The sequence below is a fragment of the Plutella xylostella genome, chromosome 15 (assembly GCF_932276165.1).
Source record: "Plutella xylostella chromosome 15, ilPluXylo3.1, whole genome shotgun sequence".
NCBI lineage: Eukaryota > Metazoa > Arthropoda > Insecta > Lepidoptera > Plutellidae > Plutella > Plutella xylostella.
In genome coordinates this window covers 468,179-491,372 of record NC_063995.1, presented here as the reverse complement: position 1 = coordinate 491,372, position 23,194 = coordinate 468,179, and the positions used below count along the sequence as shown (strand labels likewise).

The window sequence follows — 23,194 nt, the reverse complement described above, 5'->3', positions numbered from 1 at the left end:
AGGTCAGTGATCCTAATATAAAGATGCAAAAAAATACTCGCACACACACAGGCCCGGGCGATATGCGCCGCGCCGCGCGCTCCGGCGCATGCGAATCAAACACTTTCGATTGCTATGCATCGTCAAAACGTTTCGGATCGTGGCATAGGCAAACAGGGACCTGACGGGGCTGTAAATAAGCCAATTCAGGGTGATCATAAATCTGTGCCGTCGGATTTGAAGCAGATTCAAGCTTAAACACAAACAATATAAGTATTCCAATTAAGTATATCTGTTAATTTGAAGATTGTTACAAACATCCTGCTGATGACGCACAGTCAGTCTTTACTAACTGCATCGATGATAAATTGACGATTCTTACATGAATATTGTTTATTGTTAACGTAGATGAATACTATGTTAGAGCTAATTATTCGGTAATGTAAATTAAATTTATAGGAGACATGTGAAAGAACAATACAATGAAATTGTGTAGACTACTACACACAATTTCAATATCAAGGGAAATCCCGTTTATTTACTAGTTATGTAATACTTATGTATATTACATGTGTATTTAATTGACCACAATAATAATATGAATACTAAATAAAACAAAACACACACCATTGTTGTTTTTCCCTTATGTGGTTGAATGATTAAGTCTCCAATTGGATAAAACATATTTTTTTACACTACCTATTGCAGAGACTCTCACTGAAGAGTACATAAGTACACGATAAAGGTATCAAATAGGAAAGTTATTCAGGTTGTATTGAAATCAAAATGTATATTTTAATGTCTTTCCGTAGTTAATTCTAGAGCAATTAACGAATTCCTTCAAAACATAAGAATTGAGTGCGTTGCAGTAACCATTTCCACAGTTGCTTCACAAAAGGAAGCATCGTCGGCTAACCATGTTGTCATACCAGGCACAACACTCGAACTAGCTATGAGGCGTAAAGCGGCTATTGCACAAACATACATACGAAATTTTCGGTGTTGCTAAACACGTATTGGGCAACTGCCCGTACTGGCTCCACCATTGTCGACCGCGGGGCTGGCGAAACGTGCGTGACCTTCCCGCCGATTGGACCAGCGTGCGAGACTTCTGCTGCTATCACTTGCCGAACAGCATCACCGCTATCATTTACATCATCCACTTTTTGTAAAACATAAGTATTTGTTCTTTTTATTGCTCGGATCGTCAAACCAGTTTCGTCAAGCAAATGTGCTATTGGAATCACAATCCGTTTCCTTCGTTTTTTCTTGCTCTAGTCTGCTAATAATTGGTGCAGACTGATCGGCCAGAATGCCAAATCTCGTGGTAAAAATCTGTGATTAGATTACGGCAAGTTCTGGATCTGAGAAGCTTAATTAACAAAGGAAACCTTGACGGGATGTTGCCAAACTCTGTCGTAGTCGCAGCTAACGAAACCGCTTCCCGCGTGCATGTGCGCGTGAGTTGAGATTTTTGCAACGGATCTGTGTGTGTGCTGAACCGGCGAGGATTTTTGAGCGAATCACGATCTGCGTTGCGTCACACGATGCGGGTGTGGGCCGCCAGGTGCCGCAATCCGCGGACGATGGAAAAATAACATATACGTACCTATCAAGTCAAAAATAAATCTGTTGCAATGGAAACGGTGCCATAAAGTCCAATTACATGGTGTAGATGACGAAAACAAAGAGAACGAGGCAGAAGAGCATAGTTCTCACAGTAGCGAAGTGCTACTGCATAAAATGAAATGGAAATTAAAATTGATCGTCGTCGGAGCAGTGTGCAGCGTGCAGCCAGTGTGCGTCTGTGTGCGCGTCTAACGTCGCGGTGTGCGCGGGAGTGAGGTGATCGTCCCGTTTCAAGGGCACTGCAGCGCTAGCGCTCGCCTCATATTAATAGTTGGCGACTATTTTCGCTGACTCCCTCTCCTCCCCGCGCCCTGCGCCCGCAGGAGACCGGAACGATATTATTGACATTCGCAAATACTGAAGACGCCTCCCACACACCGCGAGCTGACGCACACCGCTTTTCCGCTTTCCCTTTCACATTTCCCAGCATTGCTAATCTTGTTTTTTTTATCGCTGATCACTTCACTGGCTTCATCAGTATCAGTGCTATCAGTATTGGAATAAGCATAATTTATTGTCACTACAATAATTAAATAAAATTCATTGGCATATAGAATTTCAACATTGTAAACATAAAATTTGCATAGTCTGGTCACGCTATTTATAACCTAGGTTTTTCCTAAAAACGGCGAGTGAGTAACTCATTGGCTCTCTGCAGGAATTGCACAAAATAATCCCTTTCTTATCAGCGTGGCTCGCCGTATAAGGAAGACGCGACGCGCCATCTGTCGCCCGCAGAGCGCGGTTGCGCAACGCGCGACCCACTTGTGCGCCGCGGCCGCTGCCAAACGCATCTACTCCTCTACAATTACATATTTCGGTGTCGCAACAGCTCGAGCCGCGGTCGCATCCGAGTTGAACGGCCCCCGACCTTGAGCCGTTGCGCCATGCGCGCGCTGCCGAAAGCGAAAGGGATCACCGCTCCGTGCCCGGTGTTCACCATTCTAACATTCACGGGATGTCGCACGGCCTACGTGACTCGCCGAGCCGCAGTGATGTGACCCACCTATCAAAACCGCACAACATGTCATGTCTGATTCACGGGTCCTCAGCTTGCGGCAGTTTGCGTCACCTCGGCGTTCCGTTTCACACGCGGCTTCCTGCGCCCGCGCCGCGCGCTGTCGCAACCACCCGCCGCCATCTCCCCGCTTCCGAAATACTCAATTCTCGGAAAATCGCTCGACCTCATTTTTCACTTTGAAGAATCCCACTGCTCCACTAATCCGGAAACTGGCTGAGGTGAGGACCTAGTTACGGCGGCGGTGGAGCTATAAACCGGAGGGTCCAGGCGGCCTATATACGCGCTCGGCTGGTTTCCTGGGTTAAAATTACCCACACGGCTCCGGCGAAGCGGCAAGCCTGTCCTTCACGACCCTCCGCGTTAGATGTTCCATAAATGTATTGTGATTAGTTCGTTAAAATATCGTGAATGCAAACAGAGAAGTTGATATCCTTGTGTTTATGCGTGGAAGTGGCGGCGAGCAGTAACCGGGTCAGTGCTAGGCCGCACATAGGTAGCGCAGTAAATATAGCGACGACTACAAACACTAACGTATTTACACATCGGTGCAAGATGCTGCCGTCACGCAGGCATCGTTGCCAACTGCATGCCAAGTGTTGATCTACCGTAACTCCTTCAGTTTATCACCGAAGCGGTCAAGAATATTAAGGTGTTACAACATATTCCATGACCATCTCATGTTTTATACCACCACATTGTTAATAAAAACGTCGATTTATCAATATTTTGACTTTATTGAGCTATAAGTATTTATCGCTATACAGCTCAAGTAGTGCTGTCCTATTCTAATGATTGTTATCGATAAATCGCAGACGAAACTCGTGAACCGCGGAGAACAGCGGCGCGGTACTAACTAGACGTATAGGGGTTATTTCGCAAGATGTTTACGCGCTTCAGCGGCGGCTGCCAAATGTTCAGATTCCGGAGAATAGCCGATTGCAAAACCAACTTTAATATAACGCCCGTGTCAATGACGAGTGTGGGAAAATGGAACGTGTAAATTTAGTAGGCGCGGTGTTGACCAACATCGGCGTCGTGGAATTGTTTCTTTTCAATTCCAGATTTTTCGCATTAAACTTTACGTCTTGGGTGTTCTAAATTCTTCTTCGGTCTTGATGTATTACCTAAATACCTTCGTGTATTTACTAACACCGCTATAACCTAATTCTGCATTTCAACTGAATAAACACATAGATCGAGATTTTCCTCATAAGATGCACAAACAAGCGAGTATTGACAGCCAATTAAATTTAAATAATAGAAAAAAGTGTGGTTCCAACCTGATTGCGGAGTCAGGGTCGGATTGTGCAACTGGTGGAAGCCAGATGGAATGGAAACCGATGCGAGCCTTGACCACCGCGTGTCCGCCCCTCAACTCGCGGTTTCTCGGTTGACAGTCTCCGTGCAAAGGTTGTCGGCGTGGTGCCGCAATCTAAACTATTCTTGAATGTTTAATTGTTCGTGGATCTATAAGTAGTTTGTCAAGAAAACTGTAAGTAGGTAGTTGAGTAGTTTTGTTTTCCTTTGTAAAAGTCAGTGGATTAGAGATCAAAAGATAACTCAAATGATGATAATTTAGAGCTCACAGTATGAAAAACCTACTCACAACTTACCTACTTATCAAATAACTTAATCACACATAGCTTATTGTAGTGTATTTGTCCTTATCAAACAAATCGTACTGTGCCTACCTCAACGCAGAATAAAAGTGTTGAATAAGAGATCCAAAATGGCCGCCTCCGCTGAAAACACCAAGAAAAGCAACAGAGTGTATGGAATTAGCGAGCGGAGGACGCGGGGAGGCGCGGGGGGCGCGGGGCGGGTGACCTTCGCAATGGATGCAATGTCGCCGAGTCGTTGACCACGCGCCCCGCGCCGCGAACAGTTGCAGCGCCCCCGCCCCCGCGCCGCGCCCCGCGCCCGCCCTCTGGCACTACGGTGGTACCATGCCAACCCTGTGTGCTCCCTCATACAGTATAAAAGCACCTTAAATGCCCCTCTATGCTCTATCTAGGTATTATGTGTTCAGTACACAAATATGCATACAGATAAAGGTATTGGATGGACAACACCTATCTCCTTGCTAATTGTTTTGCCTCAGTGCATATTTTTTCAGTAAGGTACCTACCTAATTATTTATTATTTTCCAACTTTAGAGTTCGTTGACTCGGACGCAATAAAGTGACCGTCAAAGTTACGTTTAAATATCGAATAACAGATAGTTTACATCACAAGTTAAACACAACATAATCGATAAGTAGACTGAGTAAACAAAAAAAATGCAATTACTTATTTACCTAATGTGGAACAACAAGATAATTCTCTCGATAAAAGTGAACAAGAAAGTCAATAGTGTCAAGCGAACAGTGTGCGGTGGCTCGATATCATTCGCCCTGACCTTTCCCAACACTAGCGACAGTTCGGAAATCATTAAATTCGTTAACGTTCAGTAAGTAGGTACCTACTTACTTGCCTTCATTAACTGGCCTAATCCTAATTCAGAGCTATTCAAAATCGTGTCCTATTTCGGAGCTATTTTTATACATTCGTATATTTTCTTCACTTTAATGTGTTAATGCCTGCATTGAATTAAATATTTGTGAATTTCATGAAAAATAAAATAAACCCTACATATATTCTATAAATACTTACCTACATAACCAATAGCAACAATACATTTCGTACTTAAGTTCAGATTAACTTGAAAATTTCCAATGAGAAATGGACGGATTGGCCAATAGATAAAAATGTTTGTCTCTTCGGTGTTGGTTCTGATAACTGCATCCCGTTGCAAATAGTGGACAATAAGAAAGAAATTGATAACCTTCATGATAAAAGTGTATCAGTGGCAAAAAAATATTTCTGGACTCCTAAAGTATAAATTGTTGCATATACTTTTTTCAGACTTTGTCATAAAATATGATGGTTATCCTAATTATTTTCTCCCTGACCAGGGGATGCAGTTTTATCAAATTAGGAATGTAAGAGTTTAAAACTAACTTTATGTAGGTTTGTTTCTAATTTATATCTTAGTATTTTTTTCAACTAAACGTAGTTAAGTACCTCATGAAAAAAATACACTTACTTATATACGGGGTGTAGCAAAAAGGGTATACTAAGCCGAAACCAGCATGTGTGTGTGTTTTTTTTCGCGAATTTTCTGATTTCAGATTCGGACTTAGATATAACATGCTGCACATGGTGGTTTCGGCTTTGTATACCTTTTTTGCAACACCCTGTAAAAGTAGTGAAAAATTATAAGAAGGGTAATTTCAAGTAATTAGTAATATTCCACGAAGCGTTATAGTTTTGCAAGACGCGTTGACCTCACACTGCCAGATACGGGGATTAGAACACTCGAATGAAGGGCTTATAAACACTTGATGGGCATGGAATGTCCCTAGCCTAACACTTTCCAATGTAGAGTCCGGCCACGATAACTGAGCAACGGGTAATAGATGGGACATTATTATTTTTTCAGTTGTGGCTCTAAATAATTGCAAACCACTTTACTGTCAACTTGGGCTTTTGGTGTTGGCACTTGTTTCACTTTCAAAGTTAGCGTGGCGTTACGCTGGGTAAGATATATAAGGCTAGATAGGTTTGTTCATTATATTTAGCCGGTTGTTGAATTCTACTGGACTAGGGCTTTTAGTTGTCAGGAAAAAGTACCACACCCAGCCAAACCGCAGGACCACAATAATATTTTATGACATAATATACAATATTTACAAATAATGTACATATTTGACTAAATAGTCAATACCTAAACATCCAATCATACAGTCATGTCAATTCCATAAAACAATAGCTAAATTTAATAAATTATAAGTAGGTACCTACCTAATAAACTGAAACTACCACAGCACAAATCAATTACAGTTGTTACGTCACGACGAGTGCTCTACTTCGCGGCCGGTTCGTGTCACTCGGTAGTAATCTGAATTTCTTAAAATGACATTACGTATCGTTCGCTGCACCCGCCCGCCACGGTCACATTGCCATGCAAATTGTAAATGCTTCTGTAACTTACTTATTTACAAAATGTATCGTATACTTTTTAACTAAAATATTTTTTGATAACATTGTCAATTTCAGGTTGATAGTTTACGTGACCTCAATATCAAGTCTTGTATCTCCGCCCTCTACAATCTTGCCTGTTATATAAGTGATGCATTGTCTGCAATACTGACCTAACTTAACTTAGTTCTAGTTGAAAATTAAGTGGAAACGCAGAACGCAAAAGTTATGTTAAAGGTTTTCTTTCTATTTGCGTCTACGTTTAAAGGGCAAAGGTTTGAAACCAAGAAAAGAGCTGGTTTTTTATCTCTGAGAATGAAACATAACTCAGATACAGCTTTATAGAAGCTTACCGGATTAAGATTTTTCTATCAGTACTTATAACTTGTCAAACACTGCACTTATGTAATTACTTTAATGTTCAATGATCTTCTGCTAAATGGAATTAAAGAAAGGTTTAATTTAACCGTCATAGATAACTTGGGTAACAAAATAAAAAATGGAATTGGACGTCTCTGTTAGTTTCACGGACGATTTTCCTTATCCCGGGCCATATAATCCCTTTCGAGCAAAGACGTAGAAAAGTGCACAATACAATACCACTCAACTCCGTGCAAAGTCCTATGCGTTTAGTAGCGAGCGCGCAATAGTTGACTACACGCATGAGATCGTCTATCAGCGTGGTAGAGGGTCGCGAAGCGGGAACGTCAGGGAGCGCGCACACATAGAGCAGGCTGCGTGTGTGTGTATGTGAAGGTCAACTGGCGGCGTCATTTCCTGGTCATTGCCGCTGCGCCGGCGCATCCGACGCGCACGCACACGCGCGCATCTCGCAGTTGCACTCTTAGAAACACGCACACTGCTTTCCGGTTGCACAGGAAAGGGTTTGGAGTTGAAGTAGTCGGCGGTATTTCTGTACTTGAGACTCGAGTCTTGAGATGCTATTATTCCTTAGTAATCTAATGGAGATTCAGCAGAAAAACTGCGCATCTTGAAAAATTTAAGTGTTCGTTCTCTATATTACTAAAAGAAAATACATTCTTTAATAGCTTGAATTCACAAAAAAGTAAGTTACAAATAAATAATTATCTTAGTAAGTAGATAAATACAAGTAGGTACTACAGTACATGGAAAAGAATATGTACTTACAAATGATTGTTATTCTAACTAGAATATTTTAACTGCTAAAGCGTATCTAATATGTAAAAATAGTATTTATACTATGAATTCGAAGTCACCTGAATCTAATTGAAATGTTTGATAAAACGTACAAAATTTAGCACATGCGAATTCTTATCAGACTATCACTTCCGCCTTTGAAATGTGAATTATTATCGCTACAAGTGCTATAGAGATAAAGTAAAAATTTCATACGCTTTTTTCGCAGTTGCCAAGAGGAAAAGTGTTGTTAGCGTTTTTTATCTAATCAGAAGTCTTATCTGACTTTAATCAGAACGACAATATTTTGCAAGGAAGAGTCAATGTACAAGGAAGCCCAAATAAATGAAAACAGGTCTTCAAATAAGAATTTTGCAACAGTCTAACGTCTAAGACCATCATGACACACAACACACGTAGCCACAGGCCGTGGCGGGGTTTGTAGGGTAACCCATTTATCAGGAGCTGGAGCAGCGGCGCAACCGGTTCCCTCTCTTCCCCCCTTCCATCTTTCGCATGCCCGCATCCGGGAATAAATAAAAATAAACCGCATGCATCTTTCTTCTGGTCGCATTTGAAAATCCACTCTCCGCTGCCACAGCTAAGGTGCATTCCCGTGGAAAAGCACATCCAGGTACTGCTAACTAGGCAAAGGATGGCATTCTTAAGCGACGGGCAGCCAACTACAACGAGTAACCTTGATCTTGCTGCAGTACACTGTACACTAGTAGGATGCGTCTAAGGCATGCGCTAAAAATAGAATCGCCAGCGCATAAAATGCAGGTTTTTTATTGTGTTTTGTGTCGGTCGCTTCCCAGGCTTGTAAGGGATTTTTATGAGCGTATACTTCATTAAATGTTAATGTTATGGTATCGGGAGGACGGGACACCGTTATCGTTTTGCATTGCTGCGCTCGGTGGTTTTGTTTTTGTGCAATAACTAACTCGAGACGTGCGCCATTTTTGCGACGTTGAATATGTTACACAGGAAACGTTATTCATTTGGGCTCCATATTGTACCATAGCTGGCTTATGAGGTGCCGCGATTGGCCATAAAGTTGCTCATAAAAGGTGGTATGACAAACCTTACACAATCATGACTATTATTATTAACGTGAGGACGTCATGACGGCCGAACACACGTGCTGGCAGGACAAGTCAATGACCCCGCGATAAGCGCGAAAATACTCACACGACACCTACTACAAATAATGTTAGCGAAATAAATTAGGGACGCGGACATAAAACTGCGGCGCGTAAAAATAACATCGTGTATGTTCGACCGCTACCATCATCAAGCGTGTGCGTCGACAACACTTGATAAAGTAGAGACACTTTCATGCTGCGGCAACTGTATTTAGTTAGAATTTTATTTTTTTATACCTAAGTAAGTACCTACCTATTTATTTCGTCTGTAAATGTTCCGAATACAACAATTAAAAGTAATAACAACCTAAGCAATATACTTACTTACTATGTGTTAGATACAATACACAAATATTAATCAAATAAACATGAAATAAGAGCATGCCTTTTCCTGAAAACCGTCCATTTTCAAGTCCGGTTGGCATGTATTTTTCACTGGTGTCTCTAACAGTGAGCAGCGACCGGCCGCTACTGGGTCAAGGCGCGTCGGCGCTTGCGCAACGTATCGCTCCTCTATCACTCCACACATTGTCTTATCTACAACTAGCGATTGAGAAATATACTATCAATGTGTATGTTTACTTTTAGACCGTTTGTCATCTGCTCTATTCTATTTGTAATGAATTTGATAGACTTTCCGCAAATGTACTTGTACTAAATTACTTACCTGAAAGCGCCTCAATAGGATTGAAAGTGAATCTAACATAGACCAAATTCTATTAAGAATTAAGATGAGATGATATAATTTCAGCCATAGACCAAACATGCTTGTTTAATTTTTATGACAAAATATGTAACATCTATTTTGGCAACATTGACCGTTTGTTTAACTTGTGATCAGCCTCTAAACTACCGACAACATGTTCGGGACCAGATTATTATAGTTCACACTATTGTTTAGTTACAGTGAAGAATATTTTAATACGGCTAGCAATAATATTAGTGTTACATAGTGACATGGATAGTTAGACGAATCTGCTCATCTCAGTACCTCTACCATAGTTAGTGAAGACCGCTCTGCCATATACTTATACAACTACCTATCTTGTCTGCTTCAGTTACAGGTGTAATGTCTGTAAGTCCAGGCTTACAATGTTTCTAGAGATAGCGTTGTCTGACTAGGTGTTTGTGTTGTTGCAGTGAGCGCGGCGGAGCGCGAGGGCTACGGCTACGGCTACGGCGGCGGCGGCGGGCACCACTTCACCGCGCCCGCGCCGCCGCTGCCGCACGACGAGCTGCCCTACTCCGTGTTCGACTTCGGCGACTACCAGCGCCACCACCACCACAACAAGCTCAAGCCCAAGAAGCGCGCCCGCAGCGACGCGCCGCCCGCGCCCGGCGTCAAGCGCAAGTCGCGCGAGGGCTCCACCACCTACCTGTGGGAGTTCCTGCTGAAGCTGCTGCAGGACCGCGAGTACTGCCCGCGCTACATCAAGTGGACCAACCGCGAGAAGGGCGTGTTCAAGCTGGTGGACTCCAAGGCGGTGTCGCGGCTGTGGGGGCTGCACAAGAACAAGCCGGACATGAACTACGAGACCATGGGCCGCGCGCTGCGCTACTACTACCAGCGCGGCATCCTCGCCAAGGTGGACGGCCAGCGCCTCGTGTACCAGTTCGTGGACGTGCCCAAGGACATCGTGGAGATCGACTGCTCGCTGGCGTAGGCCGCCGGTCGCCGGGTCGCCGGGCCAGAGGGCGTCGGGAGTGAACTGTTTATGTGACTTTAAAGTGACGGCGTTCATTTGTTCGTTTTAGATAAATTTCTTTATTTTTCAAACGTCATGCTCTATCTATTCCTACATGTTTCCGGCTTCGACACAGGATGACGGTTTACCGAAAGTTTTATCTATCACGGAATTTATTAATGTTATCGTAACTAAGGAGGCGAAAATGATTGCTCAAATGTTTATATACTTTAGGGGAATTTCAGAGGAGTAACACTAAATTTGCTAGATGTTATTATAATATTGGGATGAAAGTGATTTTTGTATCCATGTTGAAAACGAATTTTTAATGTTTGTAAAGTTTCTACTTATATCGTGTGTTAGTTGTTGTGACTTGGAACGACTGTGCATCATACCACTACCTCATTCTACGCAAAAATATATACCTGGTTCAAGCAACTCAAATATTTGAACGAACCGATTATTAAATATGCAATACTATATATAAATATATATAGCATAAAAATAAGAGTTTATATTATAAAAAAGAAATATTTACGTAATAAAAAGGAGTTTTATATAATACAAATATATTGCATACAAAAGGATCTATAGTATTACTTTTTAAATATCTACTTTGGTGCTTTTGTGCGGCCATCTGCGTATTTACACTTTGTTACGAAACTGACAACCCTCACCTCTGTTATATTTTATATTTAATCTAAATAATTATATATTGAAATTCTGCAAATATGTATGTACGTCGTTGATACTTTTAGTCTGAAATTTATAGTCTGTGCGACAAAATTTATGTTGTCTTATCCAATGTGTATATCGGTGAAATTATGAAGACGTTCGTTTCAGCACGGCCTGTACATTTCAGCGCGAGTCTATAAAACCTTTTCTTTCATTTCGAAACCGAATTTTCCATGATGATATTAATTTAGGTCGTATTATACGTTGTGGAGTCACTGTTGAACCTACACTGGTACTGAAACCTACTGCCAATTTTCTTTTAGGAAACTGATTAAAACTGTATATTTTAAGTGAATATTTGTGTTGAATAGATGTCTAACGAATAAGTGATGATCGTGTTGTAGTGAACAATCTCTAGTTCATTTCGTTAATTTAATTGTATATTATTAAGTCTGTTAGAGGGGCTGCGGCGCTCCGGACATATCACCACAGAGTATTTACACAGAGCAGCATATCACCCACCCACAGAGTGACCATCGCGCTGCACCCCCTATTTTTTGTTACCTGAATAAAATATTAATAATAAATAATTAAAATATTTGTGGTCCAATGTTATGAATCATAATACTTTTTAACTAGATAGCGTAACAAAAGTTTGTTTTAAGATTTAGTATAGTACACATTGTCTGTCTTTATTGATCCAATGCAAGTACCGTGAGCGTTTGTATGTGAGGTTCCACGTACAGAGGACACGCGGCCTCAGACCCCGATGTCTGCAGAGAGCTAGCTCAAAACTAAACAAAATATACCTAATAGATACATTAGAACACAATTGATAATATTTTTTTACATTCAAACGAATAGATTGTACATGATAGCTAGGTCGTAAGGCTTTCGAGGCGATAGGTGTCGGATAGCGGAGAAACAGGAATCGAGTGAGGAAACAAGGTGCTAGACTTGGGACCGAGGGGGGAGGGGGGGGGGCAGGTACTGCAGACAAAGATACTTCAACGTATTCTACCGATCCATGTCCATGTCACACTTTGATAGGCAATATTAGACTTTACGCGAAGATCTCAGTGTCAAATGGAACAAAACCCAGTGTCTCTGTCAAGTGATCAAATCAATATTGAAAAAAAGTGGAGTTTTTATCGTATTTATGTATAGTTAGGACGATTTTTCATGAGAACTCTTTCTTTTTAGCACTTTCTGCTTTTTGTAAATATTAGTGTAAGGTCTAACTTATTTATTCCTCTTTCATGAAAATCTTTAGCCGCCGCCGCGGGGACCGAAAGCTTCGTTTGACTTCAATTAAATAAATTCTTCTTCAGCAATTAAACATTAGGTACATCATTTTATATTTCTTCAAATGTTACAAGAGAGTTACACTGTTACTTTTTTTCACAATTCTGTTTCGGATCCTGCGACTGCGGCCCTTAATAATTTAATTTTTAGATAAAGATCGTTAGTTTACAAAATTTTATTGTAAAATAATATAAAAGATACAGTGTAAGTAGTTATGAATGGACCAGGCGATGCGACATGTGAATGCTCTCAGAATTTACTAATTCGGCTAGTTTAAGTTTAGTTCTTGATAAATAAAGTAATTGATATGTGAGATTGAGTTACCGGTAGGCAGAATGTTTGAGCAAGCATTAAAAATAATGCTCGAAAAAATTAAAAATAATTTTAGTCGAATTGATGTTGTTAAACAATTCAAAGTTTCTAATTGATATGTACTTAAATCAATGTAAATTATTGGCACCGCGAGGAAAATTAAGTTTAAAGGATGTTAATTTAAATTGAGCCTAGTCTTAGTAACTTAAATTTGTTTAAAAATGTATCGTGCGACATTGTCGGTGAGCCCGGACAAGCGGCTGCTCTTTGCACTTTCCAAATTTTGTAAAATAATTACGTGTAATTAAATAATCTATTGTATTTCGAACGCACACCCTCTCGACCCAGGAATGTTGTATTGTAAAATTATCTTTGGTGTCGCTAGATAAGTATAAAAAATATTAAATAATCGTTTTGAGAGGAAGTATATTGAGAAGGTTAGTGAATTGGCGCGGAGCGGGGCGAGGCTGCTAAGCAGCACATTTTTCATTAACTATTCAATGTTTGTGTATTCTTCGCTCGTCAAATTACATGTATGTCCACTGCATAGTCATTAAAAAATACGAATAAAATTGTATGTGACGTGAATATTTTATTCATTGCAATTAAATTTGGTTCATTGTTAGCGATGCTAGAGGGCAGCACTACCATTTAATTTTAAAATTTGCCTATTTAATTCGCCTATTCTGAGAGTTTGTTTGATAGTGATTTTTGCGTTATGCTTGCTTTTAATTTTATGAAGATAAACCGGATATTTTATTTTAATTTTTAATTTTAGTTGTTAATATTACAAAATACTAGTGTATTTTCTGCCCGTAGTCGAGTTATTTTTATGTATAGTTAGTTATAAGTGTACATGAGTTAGCACATAATTACGATGCATGATGATAATGTTAATAAAATATCCACTTTAAAATACAATTGTCTTGTTTTTCTTCTTTGCATTAAGTTAACATCTAGTTATAAGACCATAAAAACGTAAATAGGTAATTAGCGTTTTCGCGTACGTAAATAGGGGGAATTTTACCAGTTCAATAAGTTAAAATTGATAAATAATTTAACTGTAGGTTATTTACCTACTACCTAATCATGAAAAAAATTTCTTCCAAGTAACACTTAAGGCGATATTTATTATTTATGTAGCCCCTATAATCATAACATCCTTTTGAAAGCATTTTTAACAACACTGCCAAAGTCCCACTCGACATGCTAATTATTTTTTTTAGAAACCATGTAGGTAGGTAACGTACCTACCTTGATTATTCTCATTTTTATTTTATTCCTTAATTATCTAGTTATCTAGAATACTCTACGAAATAAGTGATTGCTAAGTATAATAGTAATTTCATTTATTTACATGTAGCTGATTGGTAACTTATTCACATTAGAACACAGAAAATGCTGGAATTGAATAAAATAAATATATTGCTTTGAGCGCCATCTATTGTCGAGTAGCACAACTATTTTTGATACATTCGTACGGGCTTCATTTTTGGCGCTGCCATCTATTAATTCATTACAAATAAGACCAAACATTTTTAAATTTATGAATAATAACAAAAAACAAATAAATATTGTAAACAATGAGCAGAATATTGTCTAAACTGCGATCCCCAAAACCCAATACTAACAGTAAAAAGATACCAGCCATGCAAAGAGGTAAAAGAAAAAGGAATATTATTAATATTTTCACTGGAAGTGTAAGCCTACCGATTTGTATCGGCATTAGCAATCAATTTAATTACTTATTGTTAATACGAATTATTTGGTAGGTATCGTTAACGTTGTTTTGACTTCAAATGATAAATATGAACTTGTTGATGCATGAGTTCCATCGTCTTCTGTCATTATTTTATAACTTTATTATTCGGAGCATGATATTTGTAGAGAAGCAGCTGCAGGCAAGCAGCATTATTCGCGAAGTCGTTATTATTCAGAGAGTTTCAATATAGTTATCTGTGGCTCTTGTTGGCTGACAGGCATGTGACAGGTGACCAAGGTGACGTGTTGTTGACATGTCATAATGACGTGACGTGTTTCATATTCAATGCACAGCTGGAAAATATAAGAAATTTGCAATAATTCTCAATAATGCCCAACAAAAGTAGATATTTTTCATCTAATTTGTAGTTCTGTGCTAACTGCTGAAACTTTGTGTATTAGTAGAACTTATAAAAAGCATCACCATGGTTTTAATGACAATGATTGCTCGGGTGGTCGACGGCCTGCCGCTAGCCGCTACCATGCAAGAAGATGACCAGGTATTCCCATTTAAACTATTCAAACCACAATATGTTTAATTTTTTATCTACCTTACACAATTTTACCGTCCAATATCGCTCCAAATACACAAATTTACTGTACCAATGTTGCATGCTGAAGCACTTTATTTCGTAATATTAGCATTGTATTATTATTTTTTATTTGCTGGTTGCAGAGCGGCTGCAATATATTGGAGTACCAAAACCAAGCTAAAATGCTGTTTAGGAAACTCGGTCCACAGTCCCCGATCCGCTGCTCCATTGAGACTGGGCCCTACCTCTTCCAGTAAGTTCTGTTACAGGCTTTTTATTGGTTTTGTTCTGTGTTTTTGTCGTTTACTAATGTTTCTCAGAAATATGGCTTTATTTTATACTTTTTTTGCATTGCTTGAGATTAATCTTTTGTAGTTTTTTTTACAATTTACCAAACTGTAAATAAACACTATCATAATGACTAGCAGAATCTGATAAAATAGAGAATATTGTGAAATTTGTATATATTTTCATCAGAATCTTTTTAAATGGCTTTTTGTTTCAGCTACTTAATTGAAAACGAAATCTGTTATTTGGTACTCTGTGAACGCAACTACAGCAAGCGACTAGCATTCAGCTATCTGGAAGAAATATCTCAAGAGTTCTATCAGCAATACGGAAAGAGGGTAAACATGTTTTTTTTTCATTATTTTAATTGCCTGGTTTCTTGTGCAGGAAGGGTTTTATTTATTTGTTGGAAAACAGACAGCATGCTTTGTATATAAGGTACTTATCAAACTTATAATACATAGGTCAGTAAAGTTGAAGGGATAAGAGATTAGGCACAAGAGATGGATAACATCCATTTGGCAAAGAATCCATACAAATAGGTTTCTGTTCAAGTAAATGTCTAAAAGGTGGAATCTGTAAAATGGATATTGGTTTAATGAAATAATCTAGCATACAAAGTGGTTTTGTTGCATTTAAAAAGGGCTCCACATGAATTACAGGAAATGAAATAATCTACTATGGTAAATGTTTTTATTGGCTAGACATGTATTTTAATGTCTAATAATCTTATCTTAAGTTATAAAGTATTGTGGAAAATTTGTGAAAGCTTCAGCTGTAAACCAATGTATGTCCAATATCTAAGCATGTCCAACCATATGGTCCACATGTCAAGATTTATCTGTAAGATGTGCAGGTTTTCTCATAATGTTCACCATAAGAGTGATGGTAGGCATCCTTAGTTAATAAAAAAAACCCGCAATCCTTACTTTATTAATTTTAATTGTAATAACGCCGATTGGCTATTTATTTTCTGTTCTATATTTGTGAAACTGTTTCTGTTTGATCCACACACATAAATAATATTTTATCCTTATCCTCATCAACTGTTGTCTTGTCCAGGTGAACACAGTGACCCGTCCCTACACGTTCATAGAGTTCGACACGTGGATGCAGCGCGCGCGGCGGCAGTACGCGGAGGGGGGGGCGCGCGCGCGGCGGGGCGCGGGGGCGGCGGCGGGGCTGGGCGGCCAGCTCGGTGACGTGCAGCGCATCATGATGCAGAATATTGATGATGTGCTGCAGAGGGGGGCGGTGCTGTCAGGTATAAATCTCCAGCCTAAGTACAAAATTTGAAGATCCTAACTTTAAAACGGAAGGACTTTCATACAAACATCCAAACCCTATTTTAGTGTATTCCCCTTTTAGGGTGGATCTCAAAAAACCTTTCTTATTGCTCACTTACACTACCTACATGCCAAGTTTCATGATTGTATGCTGCCTTATTATCACACTGATGTGATGACGGTTGGGGTAGACTCCTCACACCAGATTCATCTCTAATAAGACTTTTGACTCTTGTAAGACCATACCATGATTTCTATACTAAATATGATATCTACCATAGGATGCAGATAAAATGCGTTCACTAGAAAGATACTCAAGAGTGTGGCTCTTATCTTATCGGTGCATTATCAACACTGCATTGTATCACAATCCTATTTAAAATTCTCGTTATTAGATAAACTTTGCCCTTCTCTACAGTTCTAAACTGTTGCCACTATGGCAGCGTTATATATCGTACGTCTTTGAGTCATTCCATTCATCTGAGGACAATGGTGGAAATAAATATAGATGGCGCCACCAATGAATAGTGCTCACTTGTCTGGCCTTCTACATAATTTTATTTTATTTTATTTTATTTTAAATGGAAAACTTACAGCTATTTTGACAAAAACACTTATATATAATAGACAACAGAGAGCCAATTACAAGTTTTCACTAGTACACAATAAAATACAATATAAATTTGTCTTGGAGTTACACATACATAAACACAAAGAAACAGACCAATATAAGAATACATACCTACATCTAAAATTAAATTAAGTTATATAATTTAAAAAACTAAGAGAATGCTTCGTAGTTAACTTAACCTTAACATTGTGATATATCCTCTACCATAACCATTGCCACTAAGCCAGTGATGCCACGAAATTACGAACGAATGCCGCCCTAACAGCCTCGAAACTGCTGTGAAAGATATCGATATCGTTGGACTCGCACAACCTATTGACCATGATACTAGCCCTTACTACAAAAGAGTTCTGCCTGTAGTTCGTACTGCATTGAAGCACATGCAAGATGTCTTTTTTACGCGTCAATCTCTCTGGAACTCTAAGTTTAATGAGCTGCAACAACTGGGGGCAGTCTATTTCACCTCTGGCGACCTTAAGCACAAATATAGCGTCTGCCACAGATCGCCGAAGTTCAAGAGGTAAAAGGTGAAATCGCTCGCACCGGTGCTCATAGGGCCTATAGGGGACCTTAAACTTGAAACCGAGATACCGTGTAAATTTTCTCTGGATCCGCTCTATTCTGTTGATGCAAACTGCATATCGAGGGTTCCAGACCTGACTGGCATATTCCAGGTGACTCCGCACGTAAGCACAGAAGAGCAACTTCACCGTCTTCATACTCTTGAATGGCTTAGACGATCGCATAACAAAGCCAAGTGCCTTACATGCTTTACCTACCACACTATCAATGTGCTCGTCAAAAGTTAACCTGCTGTCCAAAATTACGCCAAGGTCACGGGTTGAATAAACCCTCGCTAATTTCTGACTTCGGATTCGGTAGTCAAATTCGTATGGTGACCTTTTCCTACTAAATGAAATCATCAAGCACTTGGATACGTTCAGGTCTAGTTTGTTGACAGCACAATATGCGTCCAATCTAAGTAGATCTTCTTGAAGTGAAGTTGCGTCCGCTGCATTGTTGACAGTTTTGTAGATCTTCATGTCGTCTGCAAATAGAAGATGGGAGGAATTCGCGAAGCAGGAGTCTATGTCACCAATAAAAACGATGAAGAGTAGCGGCCCTAACAGGGATCCCTGAGGCACCCCAGAGGGAATGTCTTTCCAGGTCGAGGTGAACCCGTTAAGGACAACAGCCTGAGAACGATTTGATAAATAGGAGTGAAACCACTTTAGAAGGTTGTCCCGTATGCCCTGAATATGTAGTTTTTTCAGAAGTAGAGTATGGTCGATACGGTCGAACGCCTTGCTGTAGTCCGTGTAAATTGCATCAACTTGGTCCCCTCTAGCTAGGTGGTCTGAAATAAAGTCGCTGAATAGCAGCAAGTTTGATACCGTAGACCGACATTTAAGGAAGCCATGCTGAGCAGGACTGAATGTATGCCTAAGTGTGTTATAGAGCTGATTGTAAACCACTCGCTCTAAAATTTTGGACACTAAGCAAAGCTTGGATATTGGTCTATAATTATCAACACATTCTTTAGGGCCCTTTTTGTGGATCGGGGAAATGTAAGCAGATTTCCAAATGGAAGGCATAACTCCCTCGTCAACACAGCGCTTAAATAAAATGGAAAGTGGTATACTGAGTTCCTCGGCACAATTGACGAGGAAGATGGCCGGTAAGGAGTCGGGCCCCGCGGACTTGCTTAGGTCAAGTGATTTAAGTAACTTTTCGATAACTTTTGTGTCAATCTCGATTGATCCAATATCGCAGTTTGAACGATCTGAAACTGTGTCGTTTGGGAGAATAGTAGTCGTATTACTATTATTCAAAAAAGTGGAGTGAAAATAAGTGGAAAAAAGTTCGCTTATGCCCTGACCTGTATCCGACGAGTGTCCAGCGTAGGACATTTCTGCAGGAAAGTTACCCCTACCCTTACTACTCTTAACGAAACTCCAAAACGCTTTGGGGTTACTGGCAATACTATTTTCAATACGGTTTATATATATATTATAGCATTGGCGTTCTGCCTTACAAACCCGATCTCTAATCAAAATAAATGAAGATTTGTCTGATAAATTACCATACAATTTGTATTTCCGGAAATATTTGTTTTTTTCTTTAATCATTTTGACAAGACAAGAGTTATACCAAGGTGGAAATTTGAATGTGGATGGGCTATGAATAGGTATAAAAGTATCCCGAAATTCATAAATAATTTTATAGAATCGTTCGATGCAGTCATTTAAGTTGTGAGCACTTAGTATTGTGCACCAGTTTGTATCGCGGATGCATTTTTTTATCGATGTATAATCGCCGCGGTTAAAAGCGAAACGCCTCTGCGGAGCCAGCCTGAGAGGTTTGAAATTAGCAACATCCAAGTCAATGAGCAGCGCCGGGTGGTGCGGGTCCTCGGGCACGAGCGGGTCGGGGCACGCGCGCACCGAGGCGGGCGCGGTGCACAGGATGAGGTCGAGTATACGGCCGTACTGGTTCGGTACATTATTAAATTGATGGAGATTACATATGTTAAGAGCGTCGATAAAATCAACCATGTAGTCGCTGGTTAAATTACTCGGTAGTAGACAATCAGTGGAAGGACTCCACGTAATGGCGCTCATATTAAAGTCCCCTAGTATCAAGTAGGTATCTTTGCTGTCAGTTATAATGTCAGATATTTTGTTAATAAAATTTTGCAGTTGCATCGCGAATGTTAGTAGTTTGTTGTCACTACACAAGTAAAGTGTACATATATGCAGTGAGGCGGCACGGCCCGCGCGCGGTCCTTGAGAGGTGAGTGAGAGCCAGATGTCCTCAGCGGTGGACTGCCAGTCCGCGCGCCGGCGAGCGCGGAGCCCGCTCTTCACCGCGATCATGACGCCCCCGCCGCGGGTCTGCCCGGTGGCGGCGTAGTCACGGTCGCGGCGCCACACGCTGTATCTCTCATCGAACAGCTCATAGTCGGATATTGAGTCCAGCAACCAAGATTCGGTAATTGTTATGACATCAAAATCGTTAAGTCTCACTTGCTGTTTAAAAATAGCAGTTTTGGTTCGTAGCCCTCGGGCGTTTTGGTGGTAAATTGATAAATTAGTCATTCAAATTAGATGGTTTAACACTAGAATAAGCACTTGAATATAGGAAGGATTTGATGGCTACCTGCCTGAGGCATAAAATATGAAACGTTATTAAAAAAAACATAGTAATACGGACTGGGCCTAATTTCAATCTATCAGTGATATTAAATAAACACAGGTACCCAGTTTGCGAGGTAATCATAATACTAAACACTTCTCTAGTATTATGTAGAATAATCCCAGGGAGGTTTACAGCTACATTAAAACACCTCAAATCATAACTTATAGCCATAAGCAAGCGGTCAATTGCGGTACGAGTGCGATACAAATACAAAATAGACAATATTAGAATAAAGGCGTAACTTCTTATTAGCAGTAAACAATTACGGTTCGTAGTATTCGATACTTTAAGGGCGATTAAAGCGTGCAATTCGTAAGCGAGAATTGACAAAAACAGGTTCATAGTGGCAAGCGGCAGCCGGTAGTGGACTCGAACAAAAGACAGGCGAAGCGAGCAAAAGATAAGATAGTGGAAAAAAAGTGGGGCAGGGGCGGTTAATGTTGAATGATTTTGGGCTGGACACAAAAATATTAAATATGCTAAGTGCGTAATTAAGTGTAATAAGTTTCTGCAATTATTAATAGCTTGCGAGTATGACATAAAATATACAGAGGTATCGTTAGTAGGTAGAATCTTCACTTCAGTGAGGTATGATAGGCAATGGTAACAAAATACATGAATAATAAATAACGGTTGATAATACCTGATTACTGAAATTTGTTTAAATCATCAATTGACTTTACAATTATCGCCGGAGATCCATCGTTCTTACGTACATGTATTTTTGCATGCTTGACCCAAACGTATCGGTAATTCTTTACACGCGCCAAATCTTTCACTCTGGTGAGGAGTCTTTTGTTGCCTGGAGAAAGGTGGTCATTGAAGAAGATTCGGTGATCACAACTCGAATAACCGACGTCGCAGGCTTTTAGCTCCTTCTTGGCTCTTCCAGCAGCTACAAAATCTTCCTTTGTGTATCGATTCACAAATCCAATTAAGATGGACTTCTCCTTAGAATTGTAAGCTGGAACACGCGTCACGAAGTTAATTTGGGATTTCAGTATGGGAAGACCGATGTGCTCGCCGAGTGACTCAACAATTTTGAATAAATTTTCGTTGTTCTTAATCGGCACGCCTTTAATCTCTACATTGTTCAATCTAGACCATTGGTCTTTATCATTTTGCTCGAGTTGCAGAGAATCTACCGACGATTGAAGTGCGACCATCGTTTGCTTTGCTGCTTCGAGTGACGCAAGTTGGTCGCAAACACCGCTCAGCTTGGCTTCAAACTCGTCAACTCTATGACATGCAAATTCACAGCTCCGGATAACGTCGTCCATTTTTGACTTCATGTCATTGACATCGGACATGAGCTGGGGCAGTACCTCTAACTTCTTTGCCATGATATCGAGGCGATCCAGAACGTCTGCTAATGAAGCTTCCTTCGGATGCGAGGCCGGGTTAGGAACTTTTGGCGAGGAAATACGACATTTTGGGCATTTCCATGCAGCTCTACGCTCTGTTCCAAGATTGCGATATCCTCTCTCCGTTAGGTTCGCACAAGAGAAGCAGAGATCCTTCTTACAACTGGTGCAGGTTGCTCCATCCCCGCTAGTTTGATTGCAATCACGGCACAGCATTTTGATAAATGAAGTTGAGAACCCCTGGTTTTGTAGTCGGGATACGTGCGTTTCGTACGGCAACACGAGACTGACTGATACCTATATACTGACTGATACCTAATACCTATATTATACTGAAAATCTTCTGTCAGAGCCAATTGCGACTAATTTAATATACTTATCTATTTCAGAATTGGACACAAAAACGCAGAACCTCTCGATGATGTCGCAAAAATACAAAAAAGACGCGACGTACCTCAACACCAAGTCCATGATCGTCAAGTTCACAGCCGGAGCCGTAGTTTTACTTGTATTTGTGCTCTATTTCTGGGTGCTTTAGCTTTACTTTCGAATATCACACCTTCGTTTTCGCCAGTTTGGTGCGCTCGGTTGGCTGAGTAGTTCGATGTACAAAACATAGATGGCGTTAGTTGTTGCATATTGGAAAATAATGTAACAATGTACTGAATTCTCTGTGCTATTTTACAATGAGACAATATTTTATTGCTTTTAGAAAATATTGTGTATTTCTATTTCCAAAACTCAAGCCGACCGAGCGAATTTATATGTTGGAGAATGATTATATTGATACACGACTGTTGAACTTGTAGGTACATCATTCCAAAATATGAATCATTTTATCGTGTACCTTTCACATTATGTATTGCAATATTACTCATAGATACTTTCACGTAATAAATCTTTGTACTGCCGCTTTCCCATGATATAGGGTAATACTCTATCGTTTAGCTTATTCGCCAACATTTATTATTATTATTACTTCTTGTATGATTTATCACAAATTCCTAATTTTGTATAAAGTAACGGCACACACTTATAAGACGGTGATGGAGAGTTGTTTTTATTTATCAATTATGTATTGTTATGTAAAATGTATTTAAGAAATTAAATGGCATTCTTTTTCAAACTTACGTAACTTTTATTCAACACTAGCACCTAGCAAACAACTTGCCACACGATCACACTACAAGATAAATAAAAGCAA

The 23,194-nt window shown here is 39.9% G+C and overlaps 2 protein-coding genes across 6 annotated transcripts in view; both read left to right on the top strand.

Moving 5' to 3' along the window:
• The window catches only part of LOC105393067 (ecdysone-induced protein 74EF), a 127,009-nt gene extending 113,159 nt beyond the window's left edge, over positions 1–13,850 (top strand). For all 5 annotated transcript variants that reach the window (XM_038108351.2, XM_038108349.2, XM_038108347.2 and 2 more), the window contains one exon: positions 10,093–13,850. In XM_038108351.2, coding sequence (XP_037964279.1) covers positions 10,093–10,616 — 524 coding nt within the window. In that variant the 3' untranslated portion in view covers positions 10,617–13,850. The remainder of the gene's footprint in view (positions 1–10,092) is intronic.
• Positions 13,851–14,929: 1,079 nt separating this feature from the next.
• LOC105393066 (vesicle-trafficking protein SEC22b) lies at positions 14,930–23,116 on the top strand. Its single transcript, XM_048625921.1, has 5 exons — positions 14,930–15,190; positions 15,367–15,476; positions 15,729–15,849; positions 16,574–16,775; positions 22,380–23,116. Exons 1-5 carry the CDS (start codon positions 15,116–15,118, stop codon positions 22,526–22,528), a joined length of 657 nt encoding a protein of 218 aa, XP_048481878.1. The 5' UTR covers positions 14,930–15,115; the 3' UTR covers positions 22,529–23,116.
• The last annotated feature ends 78 nt before the right edge of the window (positions 23,117–23,194 follow it).